Raw genomic sequence first — 26,990 nt, 5'->3', positions numbered from 1 at the left:
CCAACATTTATTTACAATGATACACTGAGAAGGACAACTCCCTGCCTTTTCCCAGAAATGGCGGGCTGTGTGCTACCATCCCTGTGGAGCTTTTTCTCCCTGTGATGTTCCATGGAGACTGGTTGGTGGAGTTCTCCGTATACGTTTACCAAGAATATACATTTAGATACTCAGTGATTGTCTTCTTAGTATGTGGACAGTATCCTGCAAGTGGTGATAAAAATAAAGGAATAACAAGCACTGAATTACGACATAAATATTAAACTAAAAAAGAAACAATAATCAAACTTCATTCAAGGGGGAACGATAAACTTTTAATGAGTGAGTGAGACATTTTATTTCTTCCCGGATCTTCTCACCTGCTTTTTGTTTGTCCACACCTTTGCATGTCACTTGGCTGCCAGGAAATGGTTTAAGTGTGAGAGTGCACAGAGCTGCAAAAGAAAGATGCTTGGTGCGGAAGGGAGATTTAATCCTCTGATAATTCATGCGTAAAATAATAATTCATCCTGGGGCCATTTTGCGTTTAAAATGTTTAGTCTGCTGTAGCTAAACCGGCTTCTCTGGCTGTGATTGATAATTTATTCAAACTGGGTTGTTATGACTTTCAAAAACTCTTGAAAATTTGCCTGAATCTAACTCGCACAGTGCTTAAGGAGGAGAATTATCTGCGCTATAGTATCGCCAAAAATAAAAACTCTTCAGCTGTAACAGACAGTCGCTCGACAGTCATAAGGTGAATCGCAGATCGCGTTGTTGAGGGAACAGATAGTGATTTTATGGTGCACTACGTCCATAGACGTCTGGCTTTCTTGACGTCAGGAGAAGTCGGAGCGGACCCAGCGCTGCGCACAAGCACAGCAAGCACACTCGCTCCCAGAGGGAAGAAGAACGCATCACAGCCACAGATCGCCATTTAGGTACGTTCCCTTTTCAGTTCAACATTCATTGCAGGCTTGTTTGCGTTGTGTTATTTTTATCTGTGAGACAAAGTGCCTTTGCTCCACTTCCTTGTCGCATGTCCGCAGCCTCCTGCTTAAACCTTAAGATGCTGTCTTGATTTGACTGCCGTACCCTTGAGCACTGCAGTATGGTTCGCACACCCACATCGTCTATTCTTCCTGTAGTCTATGATAGTTGCATGTTCACCACGACCCACGAAAAACGAGCTCGCTGTGGCATTAGAAGCATATCGCATCGTTTTTAATTTCCATTCAAACTCCTTGCTTGCTTGCCATTCACGCCCTGCAGCCCTGCAGCCTCTATTGTCAAACCCTAATCACTGGAATAGCCTACACTTTCCACTTCAAAGATCTCCAAGGATTTGTATATTTGTAGATACTCATTCTTCAGAGAAACCCAATTGTTTCAAGCGAAGTGTTAAATATAGCACAGGTCCCCCAGCTAGTGTCTGCCTACAACCTACTGACCATGCGTTTGTTTTTGCCACGGTATATGGTCGCTTTCTTGTGACAGCCTCTGCTGCACTGTTTGCCCTACTTTATTAGTGGTTTTTAGAACTGGAGAACTGTCATTTTTAGTGGTTTGTGGTTTCTGTTTGTAAACTTGTCCTAGGTTTGTTGCTAAAGGTTTGTTTTGTCGTGATTTATTTCTATTTCTTATCTCATTAATGTCTACATCTTAATAAGACATACCTTGGTCATCTAATTTGTCCTGTTTAATAAATTCAAACACAAGAGCTGTTGTAATTTTGTATTTTGTCATCATGCGCTTACTTCCAGCTTTTTTTCTTGTCATTCAGTGCAGCACACCATATAACCAGAGTGTAATCTAAAACAATTAAAAAACACTGAATATTTTTGTTTAATTTTCAATATTAAACACTGTAGGAATGCACAGATTGTATACAAATTCCTAAACATGTATATCTCCACTTTGCATTTAAATCTTTGCAAACATAAAAGTAGAAGAGAAAAAGTGGATGTTTTTTCCTTAAGAATTAAAAAAAAAAAGTCTTAGAATGTAACCAAGTCACTAATTCCCCGAATTGATCATTTAATTTGTTTCTCTATTGAAAATCAATGCAGTTGATCTGAACTTAATTGTGTATACTCTGAGTCTTTTCCTTGATTATTTTTTTCCACAGCTGTAGTGTGGCGTTTCCCATCAGCATTGTAGGATGCCTCTTGGAGAGGATGGAAATGGATGGAAAAAGAAGACATCAGACATCAAAGAACATTACGACTTCAAAGAAGTGCTGGGAACGTAAGTAGTACTTACTGTTTAGTTGACAGATTTCGACTCGATGGCTGACTGGCCGAAACTTGCAAAGGCACTTCCACACCTTTTGGGAATATTTGGATGTCACGCTCCTTTTTGCTGTGTCTGCATTACACCAATACTGCTGAAATCTCAGCAACGGGAATGCCTCTATAACACTATGGATAACTAGATACAAAAACAACCATGTATGTTTAGAATTTGAATTAAATTTCCCTTCATTATTGGAGAGTCTATCATCACAAAGATAAAACCCATACAAGTACTGGTAGGTTTGTAAAGTCTGAGACATCATATAGTGAAGCTGGCATTTGTTGTCCATGCGCATTGTAACTTATGAGTACTTGCAGGTGACAGAGTGCATACGCATGTTGCATGATTTAATGTGGTGAAAGCAAAATAATGAGGATTAACACAGCCTGACATAGCCATTCTACCATATATTTCCACACCATTTAACGACTGTGTAGCACCTATCACTGATCTAAACCATGCTCTCAGGAAGGCAGCTACCATGGCATCACCAACTGATTTGCAACTGCAAGCTTCAGTGTTTTTACTATCCTCATTTTTTGCTGTTGTTGTTGTTGTTATTTGTTTGTTTTGTTTAGGTAGCAATGACCATATTTCAGCAAGAGGGTGGAGTTGTCATGGTAACAAGTAAACCATGTTAGTGCATTTGTTAGTTGTCAGATAATTCAATTAAAATGCTTCAAAAGGTATCAAAAGCAGAAGCACAGTGTAGTGGTCCAGTTCAGTGACTCCAACTAGTGGAGAAAGGGACCAGCAGATACCAATCGACTGCAGCTGCCTGTGTAAAAAATACAATTAAATGCAATAAAAAAAGCAAAAAGCAAATGTACTCTCTCGAATTGTTATGAAGGGAGAAACTATCCATAGAGATGAAAACACTTTTCGTACCAGAATGTAAAACAGACTGTTTAGTGCTTTAAATTTTGTCATTTTAACATGGAGTCTAATGGGACTGATTTGTTTTGGGAACTTGCCTCCAGTGGTCAGCAGAAGAACTGCAGTTTTCAACACAAACGTAAAAAAAACTTTTGGCTCCAGAGGTTAGTGCTTGAGGAGGATGTGAAATACTTGTAGGCTGTTTGTTCTGGGTTTCCTCTTTCCTACAGTATACATAATACATTTTCTCCTTTTATGAAAACTCTAAAGTAAAAAAAAGAAAGAATAAGAACACATTTCATACTAACATAAAATCAATGTAACTGGATAGATCCCTTTTATTTAAACCAGTTATGAAATTGTAATTTTCAGTATGACTTGTTACTCTTTATCCTTTTCATATGTGTCTGTGGAAGCTACTCCATCATGGCTGACAGGAGGATATAAGACTGTTGTATGAACTCCAAACTTGGGTAATCAGGAGAAGTTGGCTGTAACTGCTGACTGCAGTTTGCCAGAAAATCTGTTGAAGCTTGAGTCCAACCAGTCATGTAAAATCTGGCGGTGAATCATATTTCCCGCTGCCCTCATATTGACCCTGATTACATTTTGTTATTGCCTCATAGTCTGGAATTTGAAATACATTTTAAATCTTGATTTAATAAGTCTACCAAATTAATCTTCAACCAGCTGGGTTCAGGTTGCCTTGCAGTCTGTGATGGTGAAGCATGGGTTCATGCAGACCTGCATCTGCACCCTCCAGGGGGACAGGACTGAGCCCAGATGGTCAGGTGGGCACCTCTCCACCCCTAAACTGAGTACAAGTGACCTAGCACACATCCACCTGTGATGACACGGGTGTGCCATATGTAGTGTGGCTGTTTTCTCTCCTCTTGGAATCACACCTGCTTCCCCAGAGAGGCAACACAGAATCAGATATTAATGACTGCACAACTCTGGTCCCCATCCAAAACTGTGAGATAGCAGTGGGTAGATGACACTGTCTCGTTATCTAAAACACTGTAAGAGACAGAAAATCTGTCTCTCAGAGCTGTGCATGCTGTCTGTAATGCACTTTGACTGTATGTTTCAGATTTCATGACTGCTGCTTAATGCTCATAACTCCTGAAATGATTCTACCAGGACTCCACAGCAACTTAAAACAGTGACTGTTAAAGTATGATATTAAAGGTTATATAACTTGGATTGAAGTGAGTAAAATGCCAGGATGCCATGCTCTCTTATTCCAGAAAAAAACGAGAAAAAGAAAATGCTGTAGTAATATTCTTTCCCTCCTGTCACTATAGCTGGACCTAGCAGAGGGTAGAATTAATGTGTTGACGGAAAGCTCCTTATGCTCAGAGAAAAGATTACTGGGGAGCTTTATCCAGGAATTCAGTGTGTGAAGTTAATTGATTTATGTTGAAATATTATATTCAGATCCGAATAATCCTCACAGTTCTACCTCTGTTTGAAGTCCACTGGAGAACAAATTGTCCTCATGGTAGTGTTAGCAGATGGGGGAAAAGAAATCCCCCCTCTACAATTAATATACCTGCCTTGCTTTGGAGACTGTTTTTCACTTTTGTTATTGTCATGCTTTTCTCCTTCAACACTGTGAATTACCAAGAATGAAATGAATGAGACAGAGTTGTAGGGCACTATAGAGTCTTGGGATTCTGTTAGTGTAATGAAATTGTACACAAAATTGTACTTTTCCCAAAACAGAATATTTGGGTGTCATGCTCTTAAAAATTTGCCACTTTTTAGCCTCTTGGTGTGTTAAACTATTCATCGGTTTATTTAGGACACCTCCTGAAAACAGACAACTTGTTTCTGTCCAGAGGTAATGCGTTCAATCTACCAGTTTCTCCAGAGCACATTCACTCTAATCCTCAACACACTTTTTTTTTCATTTATTGACAAAACCCAAGTGTCATCGGATGATTAGATAAATTGTGTCAGGCAACCAAGTGAGACTCCATCAAGATACAGTTTTTAACACCTACTTAATCGGGGCTGGTTGGGGCTCATGTGGTGGCACGCTCTATCCCCCTCCCTGTTCCTAATGTATGACTGTGAGCCTAATTTATTTATGGGTCAATATTATCAGCTATTATTAGATATTTGATGATCTATTGGAATGTGTATTCATAACAGTTGATAAATTAAAATGTAAAAAGTGAGAAGAGACATGAGAAACAACTTTCAACCCTGTGATGAATGCTGACGTTGTGTTCTCATTGGCTCCATTTTTAGTCACCACCATGATTTGTATATGCACCAGCATATACAAAGACACTACATTTGTGCAAATTAATTGCATGCTGTGTGTTCAAATGTTTGTGCATGTTGGATGTTTTTCCCCCAGAGTTGGGGTCATTACTCAAAAAAGTAATGTATTACACATATCACACAGAATATTTTTAAATAAAGCAGTATGTTACTTAATTACTCCAACATGAACAGGTAAAAACGAAGCCTGCTGCCTGACTGCTCAGCAGTTTGTTTCCTGTTGAAGTTCAGGGTCTGGCTGCTGGGGTGGGATCAGCATTCACTCAGCTTTAACATCACTCTGGGGTCTTCGCTAGCTTACCGTTAGCATGCTGTCTGTGCAGGTGATTTCTAAGAGCAAAAGGTGCGTTAGCAGCATAATGTAGTTGTTTGCAATTTATACTTTACCATTGCACTCTTCTCCTTTTGTGCAGTCAAAACAAAATGTCCATAGCTCCACTTTAGACTGCACAACAACGTCCCTCCTCCAGCACACAAACTGAAATCAACTGATTGTAGCGTATTTGCTAGTAGGACAGATAGAAAAGCCGACAATGCATTCCAAGGAATCAAACTACTCAAACTGGTTCTTCATTCCCATCTCTAGATATATCAGAGTATCACATTTATAAATCATAAAGTGTCATGAAGTATCGATATCCATCTTAAAGAGCTTATATCAGTCAACCTTTACTTTGTGGAACTACTAATGTTAAAAGGAAGTACATGAATGCAGAACGTGTTACCAAAGGGTCAAGGGTCAATCTCAAAGGGTCAAGGGTAAATCTTTCATCATGAAAAATGCAGTAAACAAATACAGATAGAATCTTTTTTGTTTGTTTGTTTGTTCCTGGAATTAATAGTCATAACTAGTAGACAAAAGTTCAGATTATATTTTGATACTTGTTATGGAGGTGTAACATGCGATGACAGTCTAGCTGACTCAAGTTTCTTCTGTGTTGGCCCTCTTTACCGAGAGTGTTTGTTTAAGACTTTAAGATGGAAGGAGAGTCCAGGGACCGAGGCATTGCTGTAGTTACTGTGGTTTATTACTGCCATTAATACTGAAAGCCTTCGCTTTTCTGTATCTCAGTTGTCCAAATAGATGTCTTTTTGTTTTACAGTGTGGATAAATGTCCTCTGAAATCACTTAATTTACTGTGTTTATTTACAAAACAGAACGCTGCAGCTTGACTTTAATCATGAACAGTGATAGTGTGCAGGAACATAAGTTCAGTTTATGAGTGCTGTGGACAGGGATTATACCCATGAGCTGGTAGCTTGTCTAACAGAAATGAGCTACACAGAGGCTACTTAACAAATCATTTAAACCACAAAACAGTAGTAAAATCAGTCTTAAGCTTCCACAGCAGAGTGATTCTGAAGTTTACTGCTGATGCCTGATTCTTCTTTTAGAGCCCCCGGTTAAGGAACAAGGTAATTACATGATACAGGTTTTAGAGGAATAATGCAATAAGTTCACAATCATAGTTTACACCTAAGCGATGGTATCTGACTCACTTTTGGAATACCCTTTGTTTCAATTAGTTTTAACATCAAGACCTAACTGACATTTTAAAAGGGAAGCTATTTGGCATAAAGTATGACTCATAAAGACAGGATAACAATAAAATGAGCCTTAATTTCAAATAAAACAAAGAGATGAGGCAGGTCAGCTTTAAGAACTACTTGTGCTGTAAAGGTGGATGATGAGTATAAATATTGTGACTGTGCAGTACTCAGAATCACTGGAAAGCACTTGTGCTGGTTAGTTTGTTTGAAGAGAATAGGAGAGGAGTGAAGAGGTTCGACTTACACATAACTCTAGCAGTGTGAAGGGAGAACGTACAGTTGTACAATTGTTGGTGAATAGTCCACTCCACTCCCAAGCTTTGGTGGTGTGAATGTATAAAGATATTTTTGCAATGCGAAAAATGGATCTAGAGATAATTTTGAATTGGATTGTACTATATATCCACAGAGATGCAGTCTTCTTTTACACTCTCTCAAGCCCACACACACACACACACACACACACACACACACACACACACACACACACACACACACACACACACACACACACACACACACACACACACACACACATTATGGATTGGACTAAAACGGGAATGGTTTTTTTGGGACTTGGAGGCGTGTTGGGTTTGAAGTGAGTATTTTGTATCAGGTGAGATCGATAGGCTTACGGGTCCTTGTAGATGTTTTCAAAAAGGGCAACAGTTTTTACTGATTGTGAAGCTATCACCTAAAATAAAAAAAGAACCTGATAAAAGTAATTGCCACAAAAAATTATATTTTTGAACTAAGGAACTCTCAGAACTTAGAAAAAGTATTCATTCTTAAGTAGCAAATACTTAGACCCTTATGTGACAACCTGTGTTCAGTGAATATATAGTGTTAGTGTACAGTTAGGGTTACCATCTATGATACTTAGAACCCAGGGGGTTAAGGCTGCAACTTTATGTTGCAACTGTATGAAGTCACTGGCTTAAGACTAAAACGGTGCAAATACACTCACTGGCCACTTCATTAGATACAGCTTGTTAGAAGCCTTGGTTTTAACAAGGGATTATTTGAGTTATAGTTACCTGCATATCAGTTCTGCCCATTGTCCTCTGACCTCTGGAAACAACAAGGCATTTTCACACAGAGAACTGAGGGTCACTGGATATTTTATTTTTCCTGACCAGTCTCTGGAAACTCTGTTTTCAGATTGTTGTGTGAGAAAATCCAACTAGATCAGAAGTTTTTGAAATATTCAGATCAATCAATCACCATCAATTAGACCATGTTCAAAGACACCTTTCTCCTCCTTTCTGATGCTCGATTTGAACTCCTGCAGGTCTATATGCTGCCTATGACATTTGTGTTAACAAAGTATTGAAAAGGTGTACCTAATGAAGTGGCCAATGGGTGTATATATGTGCAAAAGCCTTCTCTTGAAACCTGTGTAAAAATACATAGAAATAGCATGTAAGGCAATGACAGAGTTTGTACCGTGTTAATGCCTCTACAGATGGCTACAGACATTCACTGTGCTTCCTCTCTTATTATCTGCAACCAATCACCAACGGAAAATTTTGATCCGACCACTTTAAAAAATTAACAAAAAAATGAGGGGTGGCTCAAGACTTTTGCACAGTACTGTATATGTACAAAAATGAAAGCATGTGTGTGTGTGTGTGTTGTACAGTACAGTGATACCACTAATTAGAGTGAAAGCAATGCGAGACATTGATATGAGAATGTGTGAATCAATATTTGTCCATTTAGACAGCTGGGCTGATAGTGTCATCACCAACTTGTGTTTTTTTTTGTGTGTGTGTCTATCTATCTATCTATCTATCTATCTATCTATCTATCTATCTATCTATCTATCTATCTATCTATCTATCTATCTATCTATCTATCTATCTATCTATCTTCTGTTACAAGATGTCTTATTCTAACTGCCAAGATGACAGATGCATCAGTTATGAGTCTTGAGTCCAGTGACTCATGTGAAATGTATTTATTTTAGTTTCTTAACAGCGAGTTGATGCACATGCCAGGATTATTTACTGGCATTAAATACATTTCCATTGTATGTTACCAATTGCTGGTTAGATACAGAAACAATGTTTTAATCAGAGACTGAAAAAAAGAAAACCTTACAGCTGGATGAGAACATACAGCCCCATTTTTGCGCCTGTCCAGGGTTAAAATACACAGCACTCCACATATTCTCATTAGTTTAGAGCAACAGCTACAGTAGCTTCCTCTGTGTTCCTCTCCAAAACCCATTGAGAGTCCACCCCTACTATGTCTCCAAGGAGAAATGAGCAACTGGATGGTTAATTACAGTGTGTCTCATGGCAACAGTGGGGAAGTGTGTACATGTGTGTGTATGTGCGTGTTTATATGTACATCTATGATGATCCTTTTCTGGCTCTGTCGTCTGCTCTGTCATTCTGTCACTCACAGATCTGTGCTGAAATCACGCAGTCATATTGTTTTAAGAACACTTTCGACCATTATACAGCCTCATAGTTCTGTTACAGCTAATGATATTTTATGTTTACACATGTTAAATTACATTTTGGATAATATATTTTTATATTCTTTTATGTATATTCTTTTTCCATTCTTGTCTCAGCCTTTACTGTAGTACTAAGAGACTGACTTTTTTCAGTCACATGACATTGTTTAGAGCAAAGTGAATAAACTGTGGGATTGAACTCTCAATTAGGCAATAGTGATGAGAGGTGGGCGATACAGCTTGAAAATTATATCATTATATATCAAGGAAATCTGTGACTATGAAATCTATGATAATATAGAAAAAAACCTCAACAATGTTTCATCAGTAATTGCAGCTTGCAGGCAGCAGTATTTATCAGTGCAAACACAATGAAGAGCACTTCCCATCCTTCTTTTCCAATGAGGTACTGTCACTGATGACAGACTACCTAATTCAAAATGTGAATCTATTCCCACAAGGTGCTTGCAGTAGATGCACCATTATAGTACAATAGTGGTGACACAGCATTATTTCCAGTGACACAGCATAAATCCCATGTAAGCACAAAAAGTAGCCTAGGTCATGTTTTTCACTGAAATTTTAAAGTAAACGTACTAAAAAAAACTGCTTGACAGAATACCTAGCAACCTAGCATTGTAACTGTTTAGCAGTCAGTAAAATATTGTTACATAATAAAGCTGAAATCGAAAAATATTTTCTACTGGAGATGATAGTTAGGTTGACATTGTTGCTATCTGCTAGAATCACCTCCTCATGAATCTTTAAAGCTTGTTTTTTTTTTTTTTTTCCGCCTCAAATGGTGGAACAAGTTTTTTTCCGCTTTTAGTGGGAACAGTTGTTTTTGTTTTGTTTGTTTGCATATTTTGCAAAGCATTGCATTTTATGTACTTAGTCTTCACTGGGGACTGACTCCATGCTCTCACTCTCGGACATGCCTGTGCTAGTGCCATTGTTGTTTGCTCCCTACTGTGAGAGGGTGTTTTTAAATGTACTCCAGTAATATTGTATGATAAGGCACAGCCCTAATGGTCCAGATGGTAGCTATAACTGCTAAAAAAAACTGATAACATTTTAAACCCAAACCTGAGCTGGCACGTTTTTCTGTTCAGGAAAGTAAAACTTCAAACTTAAAAAGTAAAATTTTAATTTGCAAAGTAATAAAAAATATCGATCTTCTTTACTGTTTTTTCCTTTCCTTTTTTGTAAAACAGTAAATGAGAAAATTCATAGATAATAACAATAATTACATTTTTCCATTAAAATGTTTCACATAAAAACGTGAAAAAATATATTTTTGTAATTACCAGTAACTTTAATTTACAGCGGCTGTGGCATTAACCTTACCTTTGGTGGGATCTAATAATTTGTTAAGCACTATATGTATTTATGTCTTTTAATCTTCATTTGTTGTTTATTGTTTTTTATGGCTATTGTATTGTGCTGATATTTTGCTGTCTGATATTATAGCATTTTGAACAGTACAGATTTGCACTCTGCACCTATAAAAAGTGATGATTTTTCTTTCTTGTTGTTTCACTGTTTTGTCAGTCACTTTGGTGCATATCTCAAATCACTGCAGAACAATTACTGGTGGTGTTTCTTATCAAAAACACACAGTAGTCTGCACACTCAAAATCTTTATCAGTACAAAGTAAACAGACTTTAGCTGTCAGTGTAACAGTGAATTCTGTGTTTTGTGACGTAAACTGCACTGTGGGTTTAAAGGCAATGATTGAAAATCCACAAGGTCACACTTTTCCAGTACAACAGTACACATTACAGCATATGGGTGACTGGACAAGATTCACATTTATACCTGTGTAATTTGTACTGCAATTTGCTAACAGATCCTATTATTTTGATATGGAAAATAAAAAGATAAGACTCTTTCACAGCCCTTTATCAGAATCGGTCACAATGAAATTCTGTTATTTCGGCATGTTTTAACTTGTTCAAAAGGATTGACACCTGGGTGCTTTAGAGTTAGTATAGAAGGAGCTGTTCTATACAATTTGAGCTGCATTACACAAGCATTTAATAATGTGGGCAGTTAGTATTAATGTCCACAAATGTGCCAAAGCTTTAAAAGGAATGAGCCCTATGATGTGTGCGGTAATGTGGAAGTTGAACAGGTAGTTCTAAGAATTTCAGAGAAATGTATCAAAGCAAGGAAGTGTGTAAATGCCATTTATAAAGTTGATGAGGCAGTTCTTATACAATGTAACAGTACATTTCAGACACATGTTAAAATGAGATAATACTGCCTACATTTCCATGAGAAAGACACGTGATCAAATTAGGATTTCCATAGGTCTCTCTCCCCCCTGAGGTGTTGATTGCCTTACTTTCAATAATCCCCATAAAGTTAGACAGAGTTTTACTGACCGATAGTGTAAGTTTAGCACTCTTGACCCTCTGATGAAAGCCTATGTAGCTACAAATGCTGCAGGCTTAAACATATTAAAATGCTTTCAGGGGTCGATGAGAAATGGACGTTTATGCAATTTTGCTCTGAGACTATTTTAAGGACGTTTTAAAAATGAAACCAGAGATGTGTGTTAGAATCGGTTGCTTTCTTGTGCATCAGCTTCACTATGCAAATGTTTCCAGTGCTTTGGTTCGCTGAGCACAAGATGGCCACGGTGCAAAGCCATCTCAAGGATTACCACGGATTCAGGCAGAGCATTTATTATGGAGAGATGACAGAAAAAATAGAAGAAGAAGAACATTACATCAGCTTTGTAATTACATATTAATTAACTTTAAAAGCAGAAGGAATATAAAGCGAGCAATTATTATTTAAGATTTTTATTAAAATCCAAACATTTTCAGTTTTGGCTCAAAAGATGACGTATTCTAAAACTTGAACATCAAACATCCGTTTGTGTTTTGAGTGACAGTGTTGCTTCGCACACATGGAAAGGATCCCTGTGGTTGCTAACAATGTTGGTGCATTCAGGTCTCCTCCTGAGCTCCCTCCCACGCTCCTGTGGGGAGACTGTGTAAATACAAACTATTCTGCCTCTCATCATCACCAGACCGTAATCTATAATGCAGTCTAGTCTCCCTCAGATACAGCTACACTACATTTACTCTATCTATTATTGAACATCGTTTCCTTTTTTAAAACAACTTCTCTTCCCATCTTTCTACGTGACTGTTGCATCACCTCCCGAGCCTTTTCTCGGCCCCCCAAAATCCTCTTGGTAATGCCACCGTTGTGAATTATTCATCTAAACATCGCTCTCTCACGCGCACACCTTTGCAACACAAACACAAACCCTGATGGTTTGAATGCAGTGTATGAGGTCTGGTGTGGTTAAGTGGTAAATTAAACATTGGTGTTTTCATAGCACTTTTCCAGGCCTATTGACCGCTCATGCATTAATGCACAAATACAGTGCCTCATTCAGTGCGTGCAGCCCTTTATCAATCACACTCTCAGAGAGGGAAATTCATTTTCATTATTTTGCACAAGGACGGAACAACATGCACACCAGAGGAGCTGGGGTTCAAACCACCAACCTTCCAGTTAGCAGAACATATAAGAAGAAATAAGAAGATTGCACCAAAAACCTGTATATTCAAACATATATAGTTATTTTTTATTTATTAGAGCTTATAAGCATGAATGTTTTGTTAAAAAAACAAAACAAAAAACAACTCTTCATGTGTTATTCTTTCATGTCACACTCTCTAGGCATCGTGGCACAAAGCTTTCTGATTTTGTCCGTTTCAGTCCACACGTCTCTCAATTACTGTCTGATTGGTGCATGTACGCTTGTGTGTGTTTTAGGGGTGCTTTCTCCGAGGTGGTTCTAGCAGAGGAAAAGAGGACTCAGAGGCTCGTGGCCATTAAGTGCATTCCCAAGAAAGCGTTGGAAGGCAAAGAGAACAATATCGAAAATGAGATCGCAGTACTACACAGGTGAGGCCGCTGGAGTTGCTCGCGATGCATCGGCTGCTGCTTTGTGTCCAGCTGGAAGGATCAATCAGTGCAGCCTGGTACTACAGTGCATATACATCACTCCAAAATATATGCAAGGGGTCAATTGAATGGGTGACTAAATGCATGGTGTCAGTTGAAACAGTAGGATTGTGCACCGGAAATGTCAGGAGTAAAGAAGATAGACCTATTTTTAGTGTCCCTGTTGCCAGGGCAACAGCACACAGAGGCGGAGATGGTGTGGAGTTCCCCGCAGCAGTGTACTGAAGAAAGAGAAAGAGACATAGAGGGAGGAGAAGTGGAGAGGGTGGGGTGGGGGGAGTATTATAGAGGGAGAATGATATGAAAGAATGGGAGGAGTGGACAGAATATTTAAGTCAGAATGAAATAAATAAGAGAGACATGAGAGTGAGGGAGATGAGGGAAGTTTGAAAAAAATGATCTGAGAAAAGACAGAGGGATTCTCTCACCCTACGAAAAGTCACATTAGCCCTTCTCAGCTGCTGTTGTGTTAGTGATGCCTCATATGCTTTCAACTTGACTCAGCAGCCGAGAGAGATGCTCAACCTTCTGTTGGCTGGTTCATAACAATAAGCAATCCAAATCAATGTTTTAAGAGACTAACATTTGTTATAACCATGCTATTAGGCCCTATAAGTGTTTTTCGTTCATTTCTGCAGGTGCAGAAAAGAGTCAAGAGGTAATCTGTCTAAAACTTAGCTGTGATTTTTCTGGGAGGCTGTCACATTTTCTATTTTTAGGGAGCAGTGTAAATACCTTGTTTTGACCTGAGTTCACCATTGTACACATCAGGGAAAAGAGAGAGCAGCGCTCACTAAAATGGGAATTATGCAGCAAGAATGCCATCTGGTGACCAATTAAATATAAACGTTTGGTGTTTGGTGAAATGTGACTTGTTTAAAAAAGAAAATGAATGAATAAAAAAAAAACAGATTTCTGATGATTTCTGTTTGTGAATTTTCAGAATCAAGCACCCCAATATTGTTTCGCTGGAGGACATCTTTGAAAGTACATCCCACCTTTATCTTGTCATGCAGCTGTGAGTTCTCCTTCCTCATTGCTTTCACACTGCCAACTGCACAACACAAGATACACATGTCTCTCATATTTTTCTTTAAAATAGCCTGGAAACATTTGATTTTGTTCTGTTAATTTAGAGAAAACAAATCAGGAAAAAGCTTCTTTTTAAAAAAAATCTGTTACATATGGCATTATGTAACACCTCAAATTTGACAGTGTATCATATTCGTATTAATATATGTCATTTCAAATGTTCAAACTCATGAAATCACTAGCAGGATGAAGCAGTCTTACGTAATTCGGACAATTTGCTAAAATTCAGTAAACCGTTGGAAACGACAGTAATAATCATAAAAGAATAAGATAATAGATTTTTTTTAATTTAAACAAATTTAAGCTCATGTTGAAGAGAAAATCACTTCTAATATTTGCAGTACTGTAGAGACTCTTTTCCCTGATTTTGTTTTACTGACAGGGTGTCTGGAGGTGAGCTTTTTGACAGAATTGTGGAGAAAGGTTTCTACACGGAGAGAGATGCCAGCCAGCTCATCCATCAAATCTTGGATGCAGTCAAATACCTCCATGATATGGGGATAGTCCACAGAGACTTGAAGGTATCTTAATTCAGCAAAAGACAGAGATATAAAAGCTCAACCTGTCTTGCAGTTGGCTTGTTTTTCTTTCTTTTCTCTTTTTTTTCTAACCTTCCTCTTTGATCTTTCTTCTTGTCTCTGCAGCCGGAGAATTTGCTGTATTACAGTATGGATGAAGACTCGAAGATTATGATCAGTGACTTTGGACTGTCAAAAATTGAGGGGGCGGGCAGCGTCATGTCCACAGCCTGTGGTACTCCTGGATATGTGGGTGAGGCATTCAATTTTCTGGTCTTCTCACGTCCCCCCTTCTCTTTCATGTGAGCTTAGCACTAGCTGTTTCAGCTGATATCCCCTCTTTATACTCTGCATTGTGAGAGGCTCTTTCATCCACTATTGAGTCAACTGCAAGTGTTTCAGAAGTGCTCTCTACCTGTTTAACATGACCTGGCAGATCACATAGTATTACTGAAAGGTCAAGATTACTTGAATTCATCCTCACCGCTGCTCTGTCTCTATACTTTCTCACTCTGTGAATGTTGACTGCAGCTCCTGAGGTGCTCGCTCAGAAGCCATACAGTAAAGCAGTGGATTGCTGGTCCATAGGAGTAATTTCTTATATTCTGTAAGTCACAGTTTATTTATCCCTGAGAAGTATAGAGAGCGTTTGGAGGGGGTTTCTTGCATTAAATAAAATCCAATGTCGTTTCTACAGCTTATGTGGCTATCCTCCGTTTTACGATGAGAATGACGCCAAGTTGTTTGAGCAGATTCTGAAAGCAGAATATGAATTTGACTCTCCATACTGGGATGACATCTCAGATTCAGGTAACCATGAAATGTCTACTACAAATACAGATTAAAAAAATACATAAATAGCAACAAATGAGATTATTATTTGTACATGAACTTAAATTTCGTTGGCAGCCAAAGACTTCATCTGTCACCTGATGGAAAAAGACCCTTTGAAAAGATACACATGTGAGCAGGCGCTCCAGCATCCATGGTAGGAAAGCTAAAATACTGGATCTATATGTAGCTGCTATAATGTCATAAGCAGCAGTCTGAAAATGTTTTCAAGTTTTTATTTATATATTTGTTATATTTTATTTTTTACATTTTTCTGGTTTCTCAGGGGTGACATTTCGGCTTTTTTAATATCGCAAGATACAACAATCAATCAGTTATTGACTGCAATATTGTTTATTGTTTTTTCTTACTGTCAGTGTGCATATAACTGATTGCTTTAGCTGACTCATCTCTTTGATTGTGCATTGTCAGATGTTTGGGAAAAGCCCAAAGAAACATTTCTACATTGCAGATCAGCAGATCAGTGTTCTACAGATTGGCTTATGCTTCAGTGAAGTAATGCTTAGCCATGAATGATGCTAATTGTTTACAATATGATGTCTCAGTCATGTGCCTAAAATTCCTGTAATTTCTCCAATTCTTGGTGACTTTCAGGATATGTGGTGACACAGCTCTGGATAAGAATATCCACGAATCTGTCAGCGCACAAATCAAGAAGAACTTTGCCAAAAGTAAATGGAAGGTCAGTTCCTCGGCTGAATCACGCAGCACCCTGTGGGAAGAGGTGTATTAAGATTGCCAGGAGTTTCATTTTGTACGGCTTAACTGTTTTCCTCCTTCAGTAGCTGTCAGACACAGAAGGTTCTTACTATTTTTTTTCCCCTTCCACTCTTCCCTCTCTCCATGTAGCAAGCATTTAATGCCACAGCAGTGGTGCGCCACATGCGGAAGTTGCAGCTGGGCACTAGTCTCGAGGGACCCAGTCAGATTACTCCCACCAGCCCCTGCCATGGACATCTGCTCCCAGAGGAAGAGGAGGAGGAGGATGACGATTTGGGGAATGGCGAGGAGGAGAGCTGTAAGTTAGCAGTTCACAGTGAATGAACATATGGAAATTCAATTTTTTCCCAGGAAAATTTAGGTGATTCAAGGTGTATGTTTTTAGAAATTGTGTGAATTTTCATGTCAAAGGAGATGAGTTTAACATGTATATAATAATATCATAGTTACTGTAATTATCAGCTGCAATTAAACCAAAAACAAACTATTTTATTTTAGACAAAATTTCTTCCTTATTTAGGATAGCCCTAAAATGTAAGTTCACAATAATTTATGATGTTTGCGGTAAGGTTTTCAGTCATACAACCACACTGATTTGTCATGAGATGTGAATCTGGTACAATTGGAAATCTTGCCTATTTCTATCATCAGCCCAATATGATGTGGGTGTAGAATTAGGAAGAGGAGCTAGCTGGATTAGGCCAATTTACACTTACTTTGAACAGACAGACTCAAGCTCTTACACCAACCATGGATAATCTCAGACCCCAGAATAATCCGTGCTCTGCTCTAACATCCAGTGTCTAACTACGAGGATGGCCGTCGTGGAAGCAATGAGGGCAGCACGGATCGGGACAGCCTGAGAAGCTGCACCTACTGCTGCAGGCCAACTAGTCGGATCTGAGCACAACCTAATAGTGTTGTCATGTCACATCGAATCCCTGGAGCGCCCAGAGCCCGCCGACCCGCTGACCCGCCGACCCGCCCAGTCTGGCCAGGAATGCAGAGCAGCTATCAGGCACGGTCTACCAGAGTACATCCACAGCCAGCAGGTCACTGTTACAGTGCAGACAAAACATACATTTCCTTTGCCTGGGAAAAAAAAGAAAAAGAAAAGATAAATAATAATTTTTAAAAAAGAAAAAACTTCATGAGTGAAGATTTACAAGTTTTAACTGCATTGCATTAATGGTAAACAAAGCTGCTTCAAGTAGGCATGGCTCTTTTAAAGGATCTTGCAATATGTTGGTCCAGAAACCCTCCGCCAATACTCCTCCACCACCACCATTAAAGCACGCTGCTGAAAAAATCTAGGTGAATGTGGCCATTGACATTTTGCTAGTACTATAAGTGGTTGGCTTCAGGAAGGGCCTAGAGTTTTAATCTGTGATGAGATAAAGGTATTCTCTTTGATTACGTATCTCTTATATTATCTGTCATCTGCAGTACCTCTAATCGCAGTTACAATGGGCGTCCATCTGGACCACATGCTAGACATTTCTCGCAGCCTTCTCCAAAAATCTGGCCAGACAGGGGGGAAAAAAGCTAATGAAAAGAGTACTGAAAGCTCCTTCTGCATGTCTTTATACTCTTCACCCATCAATATGACTCAGTCTAGTCATCGACCAAGTAGCTGTTTAGTTAAATCTCAAGCTGTGTCTTCACTGCTGATTTCACCTGCCTATCTATTTCTGTTTGGTTAACCCCTTTTTCCCCCTCACATTGTCACTATTTAGTGTTTCTGTCTTTAAAAAAAAAGAAGTATTCACTTCTTTTGTTTAAAGCCTATTTGCAAAGGAGATAATTGAAAGTGAAGGGTGATTCTGGGGTTCTGGACTCTATTCTGGCTCAGACTGGGTTTGTGAAGGGTCATTCTGACCTGAAGTGTCTGCATGCTTTTTGTTAGGGAAAACACTGAAATGTACGAATATCAAAAGGAGACTTCTTTGTTTTTTTTTTCTTTGTTTGTTTGTTTGTTTTATGGCTGTTCTGTTATCTGAGGCTCAAACTGAGATCCCCAAAAGTCTGGAAATCACAGTAATCTCACCTTCCTCCATTGGCATTCGTCATGTTAGAAAAAGCATACAGAGAATCCACAACAAGTGGGAAGAAAACAAACATAACCATATCATGTTCATCCTCCCTGTTTTGTTTCTGACAAAGTGTCTAAATGTCCGCCGGCTGTCAGTCTCGAGGTCTGGCTCCAGAGGGATCTCAGTCTGCGCGCTCCGCCTGCTTTGTGCTGTGCACCTCTAGTGGAAGAAGTTTTGGTCTACTGTTTGCATGACCTGGTTCAATATGTTTACATGAATGATGATCAATTAGTATAAACACACATGATTATTATTACTCTGTTGTACTGAAAAAAAAAAGATGTAATACTGTAATTTTGAGATATATAATGTGAAGTGAGTAACACCAGAAGTAATGTTGTTAACAGAATACAACACAGCACAGTGGACTTATCATTTGCATTGACTGTGATGGTCAAGTCTCTACCTGAGTGACAATTCTCCTGTACTATGTTTATTTCCATCTGGACTCTCTTTTAATCGTTCTGGTTTTTTTTTGCTTTTATTACTTATGTTGAATCTCTCCAACAAATCATTACTAGCTGATATCTAGACAGTGATAGGGGAAAAAACACATCAGTGCCATTGTGTGCATCACCTGTCTGCCAGTGTACAAGCTTTGTTCCTCCAGAGCAAAAGGCCCAAAATACTAAAGCCATACAGGGAAATTGGAATGCTTTACTAAAGATACAGATCAAGCATGTCATCATTTTTTAAATGTATGACTCAGGTGAAGGACGGCCTTCGAGAGATTTAAAACAGAAAAGGAGTGTGACAAAGCATTTTCCCTCCAACAGCTTGCTAGAATTACTTAAATCCTGACACTTGTTGTGTTGTGTTACATTAGTACGCAAGCAGTCCACTTTAGTTGAATTTAAACCTGTTTATTTCCCCCACTCGTATTATTATTTCCCCTCATTTTGTTATTGATACATATAGTACAGTAAAAGAAGGCTATCACTCTGGATTTACATGACTGTAATTGTGGAAAATATGCAAACTGTGTTTGAAGGGCTTAATGTTAACTGTAAGATAGCCAGTGTTGATGACTTTGAGAAACTGGCTATTATATGTTTGGTAATGACCTTCTGTTCAACCTTTCCTGGGATTTGTTTCCACTTGGCTGTGTTTTTTAAAGCTTATATTACCCATTACAAACACATCTAAATTCATAAAGAAACACGTGTATATTATATATATAAATATAAATATAAGTATATATTGTATATCCTTTTTTGTAAAAGCTGTTTTGAGCTACAAATGTATGGATGCAATGCATCATGGGTTATTGAACAAGATGTAAGAAAATAAGATTTGTACCCACAGAGATATGATTGCTGAAACTGAAATAAAACTTCCTTGTCTATGCATTGTGTGTTCTGTCATAATATAATAACCAGGTTTCTGAAAGATTTCAGGTGAAACTGTAGAAATGTAAAGTGTGCTGATTCCAAATAGTCTGCAAAAGGCAATGCATTCACTTTTTTAAATGCGGTGCTTCTTAACTCGCCAATCTCAATACTACAAAATTACAACTTTTAAAATAACCACGATCAAATTCGTTTGATTAAAAAGTATTTAAAGTATATTTCATATCTACAGATCTAGAGTAATTGTCAGTGGTAACATTAATCACAAATGTACATGTTTGCTCGTCTAGTATACAGTATGTATGGTATGAGGTTCTTCTTTCAGATAATAATATGAATGTCAAAAATTCTGCACACAGTAAGAATGTAGATAGAAAGCATGTAAAAAATGTTTTATTATGGATTAAATGGACAAAATAAACACCTAATAAATTGTGCTGCTGGAGAAAAAAGAATCAACAATGTCTGTATACAATACAATTTTTTATAGTTTTCTTTTTTTACTGAACGTTTTGCTCTAAGTCACATTTAACCAAAGTATTGAGAAGAAAAACAAAAACACAAAAGACACTATTCACAGTGATGACGTGTCTCCACTTGACCAGAAGGTGTCGCCTCGATCATGAGCATTGAGCTGTATTATCTATCTATTCTATTTATAGCAGAAGAATCCTTCACCAGGTCAGTTATTCCCAACAGTCAATTGCACCGACTGTGAATACAAAACACACACGTAGTTATAAAACGGTCACACTTCTTTTGCCCTTGTACAGGGCACTGCAGTCTTCCTCAGTCTCTCTTTGACTTGGATGAACTCTGGTTCTTCTTGTTTAACTTTCTGATCTTTTTCCAGCTGTGGAGAAAAGAGAAAACAACTTAGAAATGACACAAATCATATAAACTGTAGTGAATTACCTAAATACATTCATGGAATTAAGCTTAAGTACATTTAACTGAGTGCAGACATAATGTACACAGTGTATGTGCTCTCATTGTTTCCTTCTTATGCATGAATTTAGTAGAATTCAGAGGCGAAGCCTTTACTCAGTATGTTGACTTTACACAATTACATTTATTTGACAGGCAGAGATTCTATATATTTTACAGATTTCATGAACTGTACTGAAAAATAACCTCCATCTCTTCTGGCTGAAAGAATTACATTTACACATTTAAAAGTGCCTCGTTATTGTAACACCAAGACTATAATACACCCACTGTGTCTATTTCTTTTTTCTTATTTTCCTTTTGCAACTGAGTCCTTTGTTTAAACCTTTTGCAGGATCTTTTATTTGTGACAAAATATTTAAAAAAGGTCATATTGATATTTATATTGCATAACATTGCATAGATATGACATATTTGAAATCATCAGTGATTACTGATTCACTGTTAGGCCATGTAGCTAGAAGCTAATGCTAAACAAAGGTAAACTGTCCAGCAGAGAAACAGATTTGTTGCGCTATTGGACTCCAGAGTGGACTAGACTGCCCTCAACTGGCTGTATGCAGAACAACTTAATGTTCTGTTTCTTTATATTTCCATGATTACAGAAAACATTATTGTTAGGTACACCTTGCTAGCACTGGGTTGGACCCTCTTTTGCCTTCTGAACTACCTTAGTCCATCATGGCACAGACTCAACAAGGTGCTGTAAACATTCCTCAGAGATTTGGCTTCCTATTGACATGATAGCATCACACAGTAGCTGCAGATTTGTCACATCCATGATATGACTTTTTCCATTCCACCACATCCCAAAGGTGCTATATTGGACTGAGATATGGTGACTGTGGAGGTCATTTGAGTACAGTGAAGTCGATGTCAATGTTCAAGAAACCAGTTTGTGATGATTTGAGTTTTATGACATGGTGTGTTATCCTGTTGGAATTAGGGCATCAGAAGATGAGCACACTGTGGTCATAAAAGAATGATTATGGTCAGTAACAGCACTCAGATAGTCTGTGTTGCTTAAATGATGCTCAAAGTGTGCCGAGAAAATCATCTGCACTCCATTACACCACCATCAGCGGGCTGAATCATTGATACAAGGCAGGATGGATCCCTGCTATCATGTTGTTTATGCCAAATCTGACCCTATGACCAAAATGTTGTAGCAGAAACCAAGATTTTCTGTTGAGTACATGGAAATTGTAGCCTCAGTTTCCTGTTCTTTGCTTGATAGGAGTGGCACCCACCATGGTCTTCTGCTGCTGAAGCCCACCTGCTCCAAGGTTTGATGCATTCAGTTATGCTCTTCTCCATACCTTGGTTGTTTGAGTAACTGTTGCCCACTCTAAGCTCGAAGCAGTCCACCCATTCTCCCCTGACCTCTCTTTTTCATTCTCTGCAAACCTTAGAGTTGTGCAAGAACATCTGAGCAGATTAGCAGTTTCTGAAATACTCAGACCACTCTGCCTGGCACCACCCACCACACCACATTCAACGTCACTTGAATCAGCCTTCTTCCCTGTGCTGATGCACGTCATCAGGTTGTCTTGATATCTACATGCCTAAATGTACTGAGTAGCTGCAATAAGAAGGTGTACCTAACAAAGTAGCTGGTGAGTGTGATATACCTGTGTATGTGTACCTGTTTAGACATCTTTGTGAGGACCAAAAATTGGAGTGTTGCCATAGTTGTGGGGACCAACAGTAACGTGAGGACAAAAGTGGCTGTCCTCACAAGGTTGAAGCCATTTTTGAGACTCAAAATGTGGTTTTAGTGTCAGGGTTACAATTAGGTTATGTTTAGCTTTAGGCTAAGGGTTAGGTTTAGGCATTCATTTTTGATGGTTAGGGTTAGGGTAAGTGGCAGCTAGGGAGAGCATTATGTCAATGGGATGTCCCCACGAGGATAGCAAAGCAGACATGCTTGTGTGTGTGTATGTGTAACAAGAATATTCATGAGTAAATGTATAAAAGAAAAAATGCTGTGTGTCCTGTGCTCACATTTTCAAGCCTCTGTTGTCTTTTCAGCAGCTCTTGGTGTAGCTCTGATGTCTTCTTCTTTGCCTCCTCTTGATCCCTGCTCGCTTTCAATCTTTGTTCCCATTTCCTTTTTTCCAGAACTCGCTGGAGTTCAGTCTTTCCTTCTTGAGACACTCTCTTCCTTTCAGGCACACAGACACACTTAATGGTTTATGCACGCAATGACACTGGAGTATGAGCATTTCTGACCTTTAATCTCTCTGCCCAACCTCTTGTGGGTCATCTGCAGTTCCTTATGCAGCTCCCGGTGGCTCTCCAGGGCAGTTATCGCACTAGTAGCTTTTAGGGGTCTGATTAGATTACTGCTCTCCTCCTCACTCTGCATTTGGGATGGAAAAGCCTGAAGCTCTGAAAATCGGCCTTCAAGTTTGGTTTGATGAGTCTGCATCATGGAGGCTAAAGGGAACAAACAGTTTACATAAATATGTTTTCCTATCAAGATGATTTCTGGGTGGAATTCTGCCTCAGATTTGTAAGATTCAGTTTTACATACCAAACTCACTCTAAGGTTTGCCAGACACATTTACAACAAGCTTTAATGAGGTAAAAATGTTTTACTGTTAAAACAACAAATTTATAATCTATATATTACAACAGTATTTCAACTAGACAGGATATACAACATCACTCTGATATTTCCTCACCATACAAATGAAACTGTGTCTCATCTCTACCTGGAAAATGCTGAAGATCTCTCTGTCAACAGAAAAAGGTGGGGGGGAAAGGAAATAATACATCCTAGAGATACCAACATCCCCCAGACAAATATTGCTGTTTTATAGATACGTACATGCAAAAATAAAAGCAGCACAGAGAAAAGGAAACAAATAGAAATCTCCAAGTCGAGTCAACACTGCATCTTATTGGAAATAGCACAAACACAAAGCTGCATTATGATGCTGACAGACAAATGAAGTGTCAGCTCCTTACACATGTCCAGTGAAGCGAGAACCCTTACTGTTGAGGTGGAAGGCTGCCACCTCATTAATGACAGGATCAAACAAAACACAGTTAATTCCCACTGAGTTATTTGCTTGCTGGAATTTAAGCAGAATTAATAGCTGGGACAAGAATCATTATCCTCTGTGAATCAGTCTGGACAGCTGAATAAACAGTTCTTTCAGCTCTGAACTGTTTTTGTTGCTTACTGAAGTATTTCATAAATATGCAGGAAAAGCATGCATGGTAGCATAAAACCTTTTTTGTTTGAAAACTGTCTGCTACTTCGGAGCTTTCCAGCTTGCCATAGTGACATTTGAGCTACATTTAAACAGGCAAAAAAAAAAAAGAATTTGAATGCTCAATGTGATCAAATTCCAGCAACAATATCCAAATAAATGGAAAAAATACAAGATGACAGTAAATTGTCAGAATGAGAGGGAATCTAGATGAGGAATGAATACATTTTAATGACAAATTGCTGCTAGCCACTGTTTTTTTCAGGGGGGGGGGGGGGTCTTGTTTTGTAAAGCTCACACAGTGGATATTGTAGGGAGAAGAATTAATAGGACATGACAGGATAAACAGTCTCCAAGGGCAGCTTCTCAGAGTGCATTTTTCAGAGTGCATTTTTTCAGTTGGATATAAAAACCAATATTTGTTTAAGCATTCACTGCCTTTGAGCAATGGGTAACAAAAACGAGAGATGTCAGTAAGAGAAAAATCTGCCACAGGAAAAATGGTACTGTAGGACAAAAGCTGTGAGCACTTCATGTCAAGCTCAGTAATAACACAATGATACCAAAGTACAGTGACGAGGTAATAACTAAGCAAAACAAAGTTATAACCAGGTAATAGCAAAGTATATATCGAGTATTACAGACGGAACTTTATTTTAAAAGCAAAAGGAAAACCAATTTAAGGATAGCAGTAAAGTTATACTTTGGTAAATATAAATAACTTACAGTATTGTAAGTGACAGGTTGTGTCACTTACAACATTTGAATTCTGAAAATACCACTTACACACACAAACACACACACACACATGCACGCGCGCACACCTCCTGATGCTCCCAAAGTACTTTAAATGAAAATTAGGACGATAACGACAAACTTACCTTCTTCCCATGAGTGACTCCCATGTCTTCAGAGTGAGTCCAGATTTGGTGCTTGCACAGATTCCGTTAGTTCACACTTTACGGGGTTTCAGCAATAATTTGAGGTTACCCCCTCTCTCTCTGCTCCAGCAGCCAAGAATGCCACAGAGGGAGGAAAGTGCCCTGTGTTTGGACCAGAGGGAAGCCTCTACCGAGAAAAGCTCCTGTTGAGCAGACTAAAGGTGTTCAGCAAAAAAAGCCAAAACATTTAACTCTATACCTACTCATTAAGTGCTGTATTTAAGTAAATTTGTATACACGCATTTTATTGGACTGTTTATTTTAAAGCACTGCCATAGGCCGGCTAAATGGATGAATGGATGGCTGGATGGATTTAGCTAAAAAGATTTAAGATTTTAAATTAACCACACAAGGCTCGGGGAAAAGTCTATAAAATTACAAGAGAACAGAACTACTTCTTCTCTGTCCCATTAATCATTTTCTAATCTGTCACATTTAAACTTGTGACCCCCTTACAGGAGCCGTCGCTGTATGCTTTGAACCACTGGACCAAAGTAATTAGTCTAGTGGTAAAGCAGCTTTGTTGTAAAGGAACAAAAGTGTTTCAAGGCCATTAGTAAGAGATATGTGCACAGTACTCAGTAACTTGACTTCTACTATTTGAACATTTACTATACAGCCCACAATCACTAATCTATACTTGGAGCTTTCATTAGGATAAAAATATCAAGGAATATCAACGGGGGAAGAAATACTAATCCTTGAAGGATTGGACTGGCAGGCCATTATAGTACAGTGAACTTACTGTCAAGGTCAAAAAACCATGACAGTGAGTTCTGAGCTTTGTGACATGGTGCGTTATTCTGCTGGAAGCAGCCATCAGAAGATGGAGGCACCGCGGTCATAAAGGGATGGACACGGTCGACAATTCTTAGGTGGGCTGTGGTGTTTAAGGAGCCCAAAGTGTGACAACAAAATAAACACCATTACACCAGCAGCAGCCTGAGCCACTGAAACAAAACAGGATGGACCCATGCTTTCATGTTATTTAGGTCAAATTCTCACGCTCCCATCTGCAGGTTTCAGCAGAAATTGATACTCATGCATAGTATTACATAAGCAAACTGCAGCTTCAGTTTCCAGGTCTTAGTTGACAGCAGCTGGTGTGGTCTTCTTCTGCTGCTGCAGCCCATCTGTTTCTGGATTCAATGCACTGTGTATTTTTGTGCATATCTTGACTATAATGGATGGTTATTTGAGCTCCTATCACCTCAAAGCAGTTTGGCCATTCATAATTTTTCTTTTTTGGAGCATTCTCTGGATCAACGCCAGATCAACGCCAGTAAAACCAAGGAGCTGGTGGTAGACTTCCGCAGGCACAAGCATTCTCCACTGCAACCACTGAACATCCAGGGTATGGACATTGAGGCTGTGGACAGCTACAGGTACCTTGGTGTTCATCTGAACAACAGACTGGACTGGACTCATAACTCAGACGCCCTCTACAGGAAAGGGCAGAGCAGGCTGTACCTGCTGCGGAGACTCAGGTCGTTTGGGGTGGAGGGCCCACTCCTGAAGACCTTCTATGACTCTGTGGTGGCTTCTGCTATCTTTTATGGTGTGGTCTGCTGGGGCGGCAGCATCTCTGCTGGGGACAGGAAGAGACTGAACAGGGTGATCCGAAGGGCCAGCTCTGTTCTAGGATGCCCTCTGGACCCAGTGGAGGTGGTGAGTGACAGGAGAATGGCGGCTAAGCTGTCATCCCTGATGGACAACATCTCCCACCCCATGCAGCAGACTGTGACAGCACTGAGCAGCTCCTTCAGTGGGAGACTGCGGCACCCACGGTGTGGGACGGAGAG

The 26,990-nt window shown here is 39.0% G+C and overlaps 2 protein-coding genes across 2 annotated transcripts; one reads left to right on the top strand and one right to left on the bottom strand.

Moving 5' to 3' along the window:
• The first annotated feature begins 782 nt into the window (after positions 1-782).
• Positions 783-17,752, top strand: camk1a (calcium/calmodulin-dependent protein kinase Ia). The gene is made up of 12 exons (XM_026167472.2): positions 783-920; positions 2,108-2,226; positions 13,263-13,394; positions 14,398-14,472; positions 14,929-15,067; positions 15,191-15,317; positions 15,596-15,671; positions 15,762-15,874; positions 15,974-16,052; positions 16,511-16,598; positions 16,766-16,934; positions 17,437-17,752. Exons 2-12 carry the CDS (start codon positions 2,141-2,143, stop codon positions 17,538-17,540), a joined length of 1,188 nt encoding a protein of 395 aa, XP_026023257.1. The 5' UTR covers positions 783-920; positions 2,108-2,140; the 3' UTR covers positions 17,541-17,752.
• Positions 17,753-20,455: 2,703 nt separating this feature from the next.
• On the bottom strand, positions 20,456-25,288 carry LOC113021671 (protein FAM107B). The gene is made up of 5 exons (XM_026166370.2): positions 25,129-25,288; positions 23,714-23,765; positions 23,279-23,465; positions 23,031-23,190; positions 20,456-20,931 (listed from the first exon to the last, which is right to left on the bottom strand). Exons 1-5 carry the CDS (start codon positions 25,150-25,152, stop codon positions 20,827-20,829), a joined length of 528 nt encoding a protein of 175 aa, XP_026022155.2. The 5' UTR covers positions 25,153-25,288; the 3' UTR covers positions 20,456-20,826.
• Positions 25,289-26,990: the final 1,702 nt, after the last annotated feature.

This window comes from Astatotilapia calliptera, chromosome 5, assembly GCF_964374335.1.
Source record: "Astatotilapia calliptera chromosome 5, fAstCal68.1, whole genome shotgun sequence".
NCBI lineage: Eukaryota > Metazoa > Chordata > Actinopteri > Cichliformes > Cichlidae > Astatotilapia > Astatotilapia calliptera.
The sequence above is the reverse complement of the archived record's forward strand: the minus strand, read 5'-3'. Positions and strand labels throughout refer to the sequence as shown.

Excerpts from the sequence above, each read along its gene's own strand:
- camk1a (XM_026167472.2), top strand. The coding sequence starts at position 2,141 with ATGCCTCTTGGAGAGGATGGAAATGGATGGAAAAAGAAGACATCAGAC. Across the intron at positions 15,068-15,190 it reads TAGTCCACAGAGACTTGAAG|CCGGAGAATTTGCTGTATTA; the intron begins GTATCTTAATTC and ends TTGTCTCTGCAG. Across the intron at positions 16,053-16,510 it reads CAGGCGCTCCAGCATCCATG|GATATGTGGTGACACAGCTC; the intron begins GTAGGAAAGCTA and ends GGTGACTTTCAG.
- LOC113021671 (XM_026166370.2), bottom strand. The coding sequence starts at position 25,152 with ATGGGAGTCACTCATGGGAAGAAG. Across the intron at positions 23,766-25,128 it reads GAGTCACTCATGGGAAGAAG|AGAGATCTTCAGCATTTTCC; the intron begins GTAAGTTTGTCG and ends TTCTGTTGACAG. Across the intron at positions 20,932-23,030 it reads GACAACAGAGGCTTGAAAAT|CTGGAAAAAGATCAGAAAGT; the intron begins GTGAGCACAGGA and ends TTTTCTCCACAG.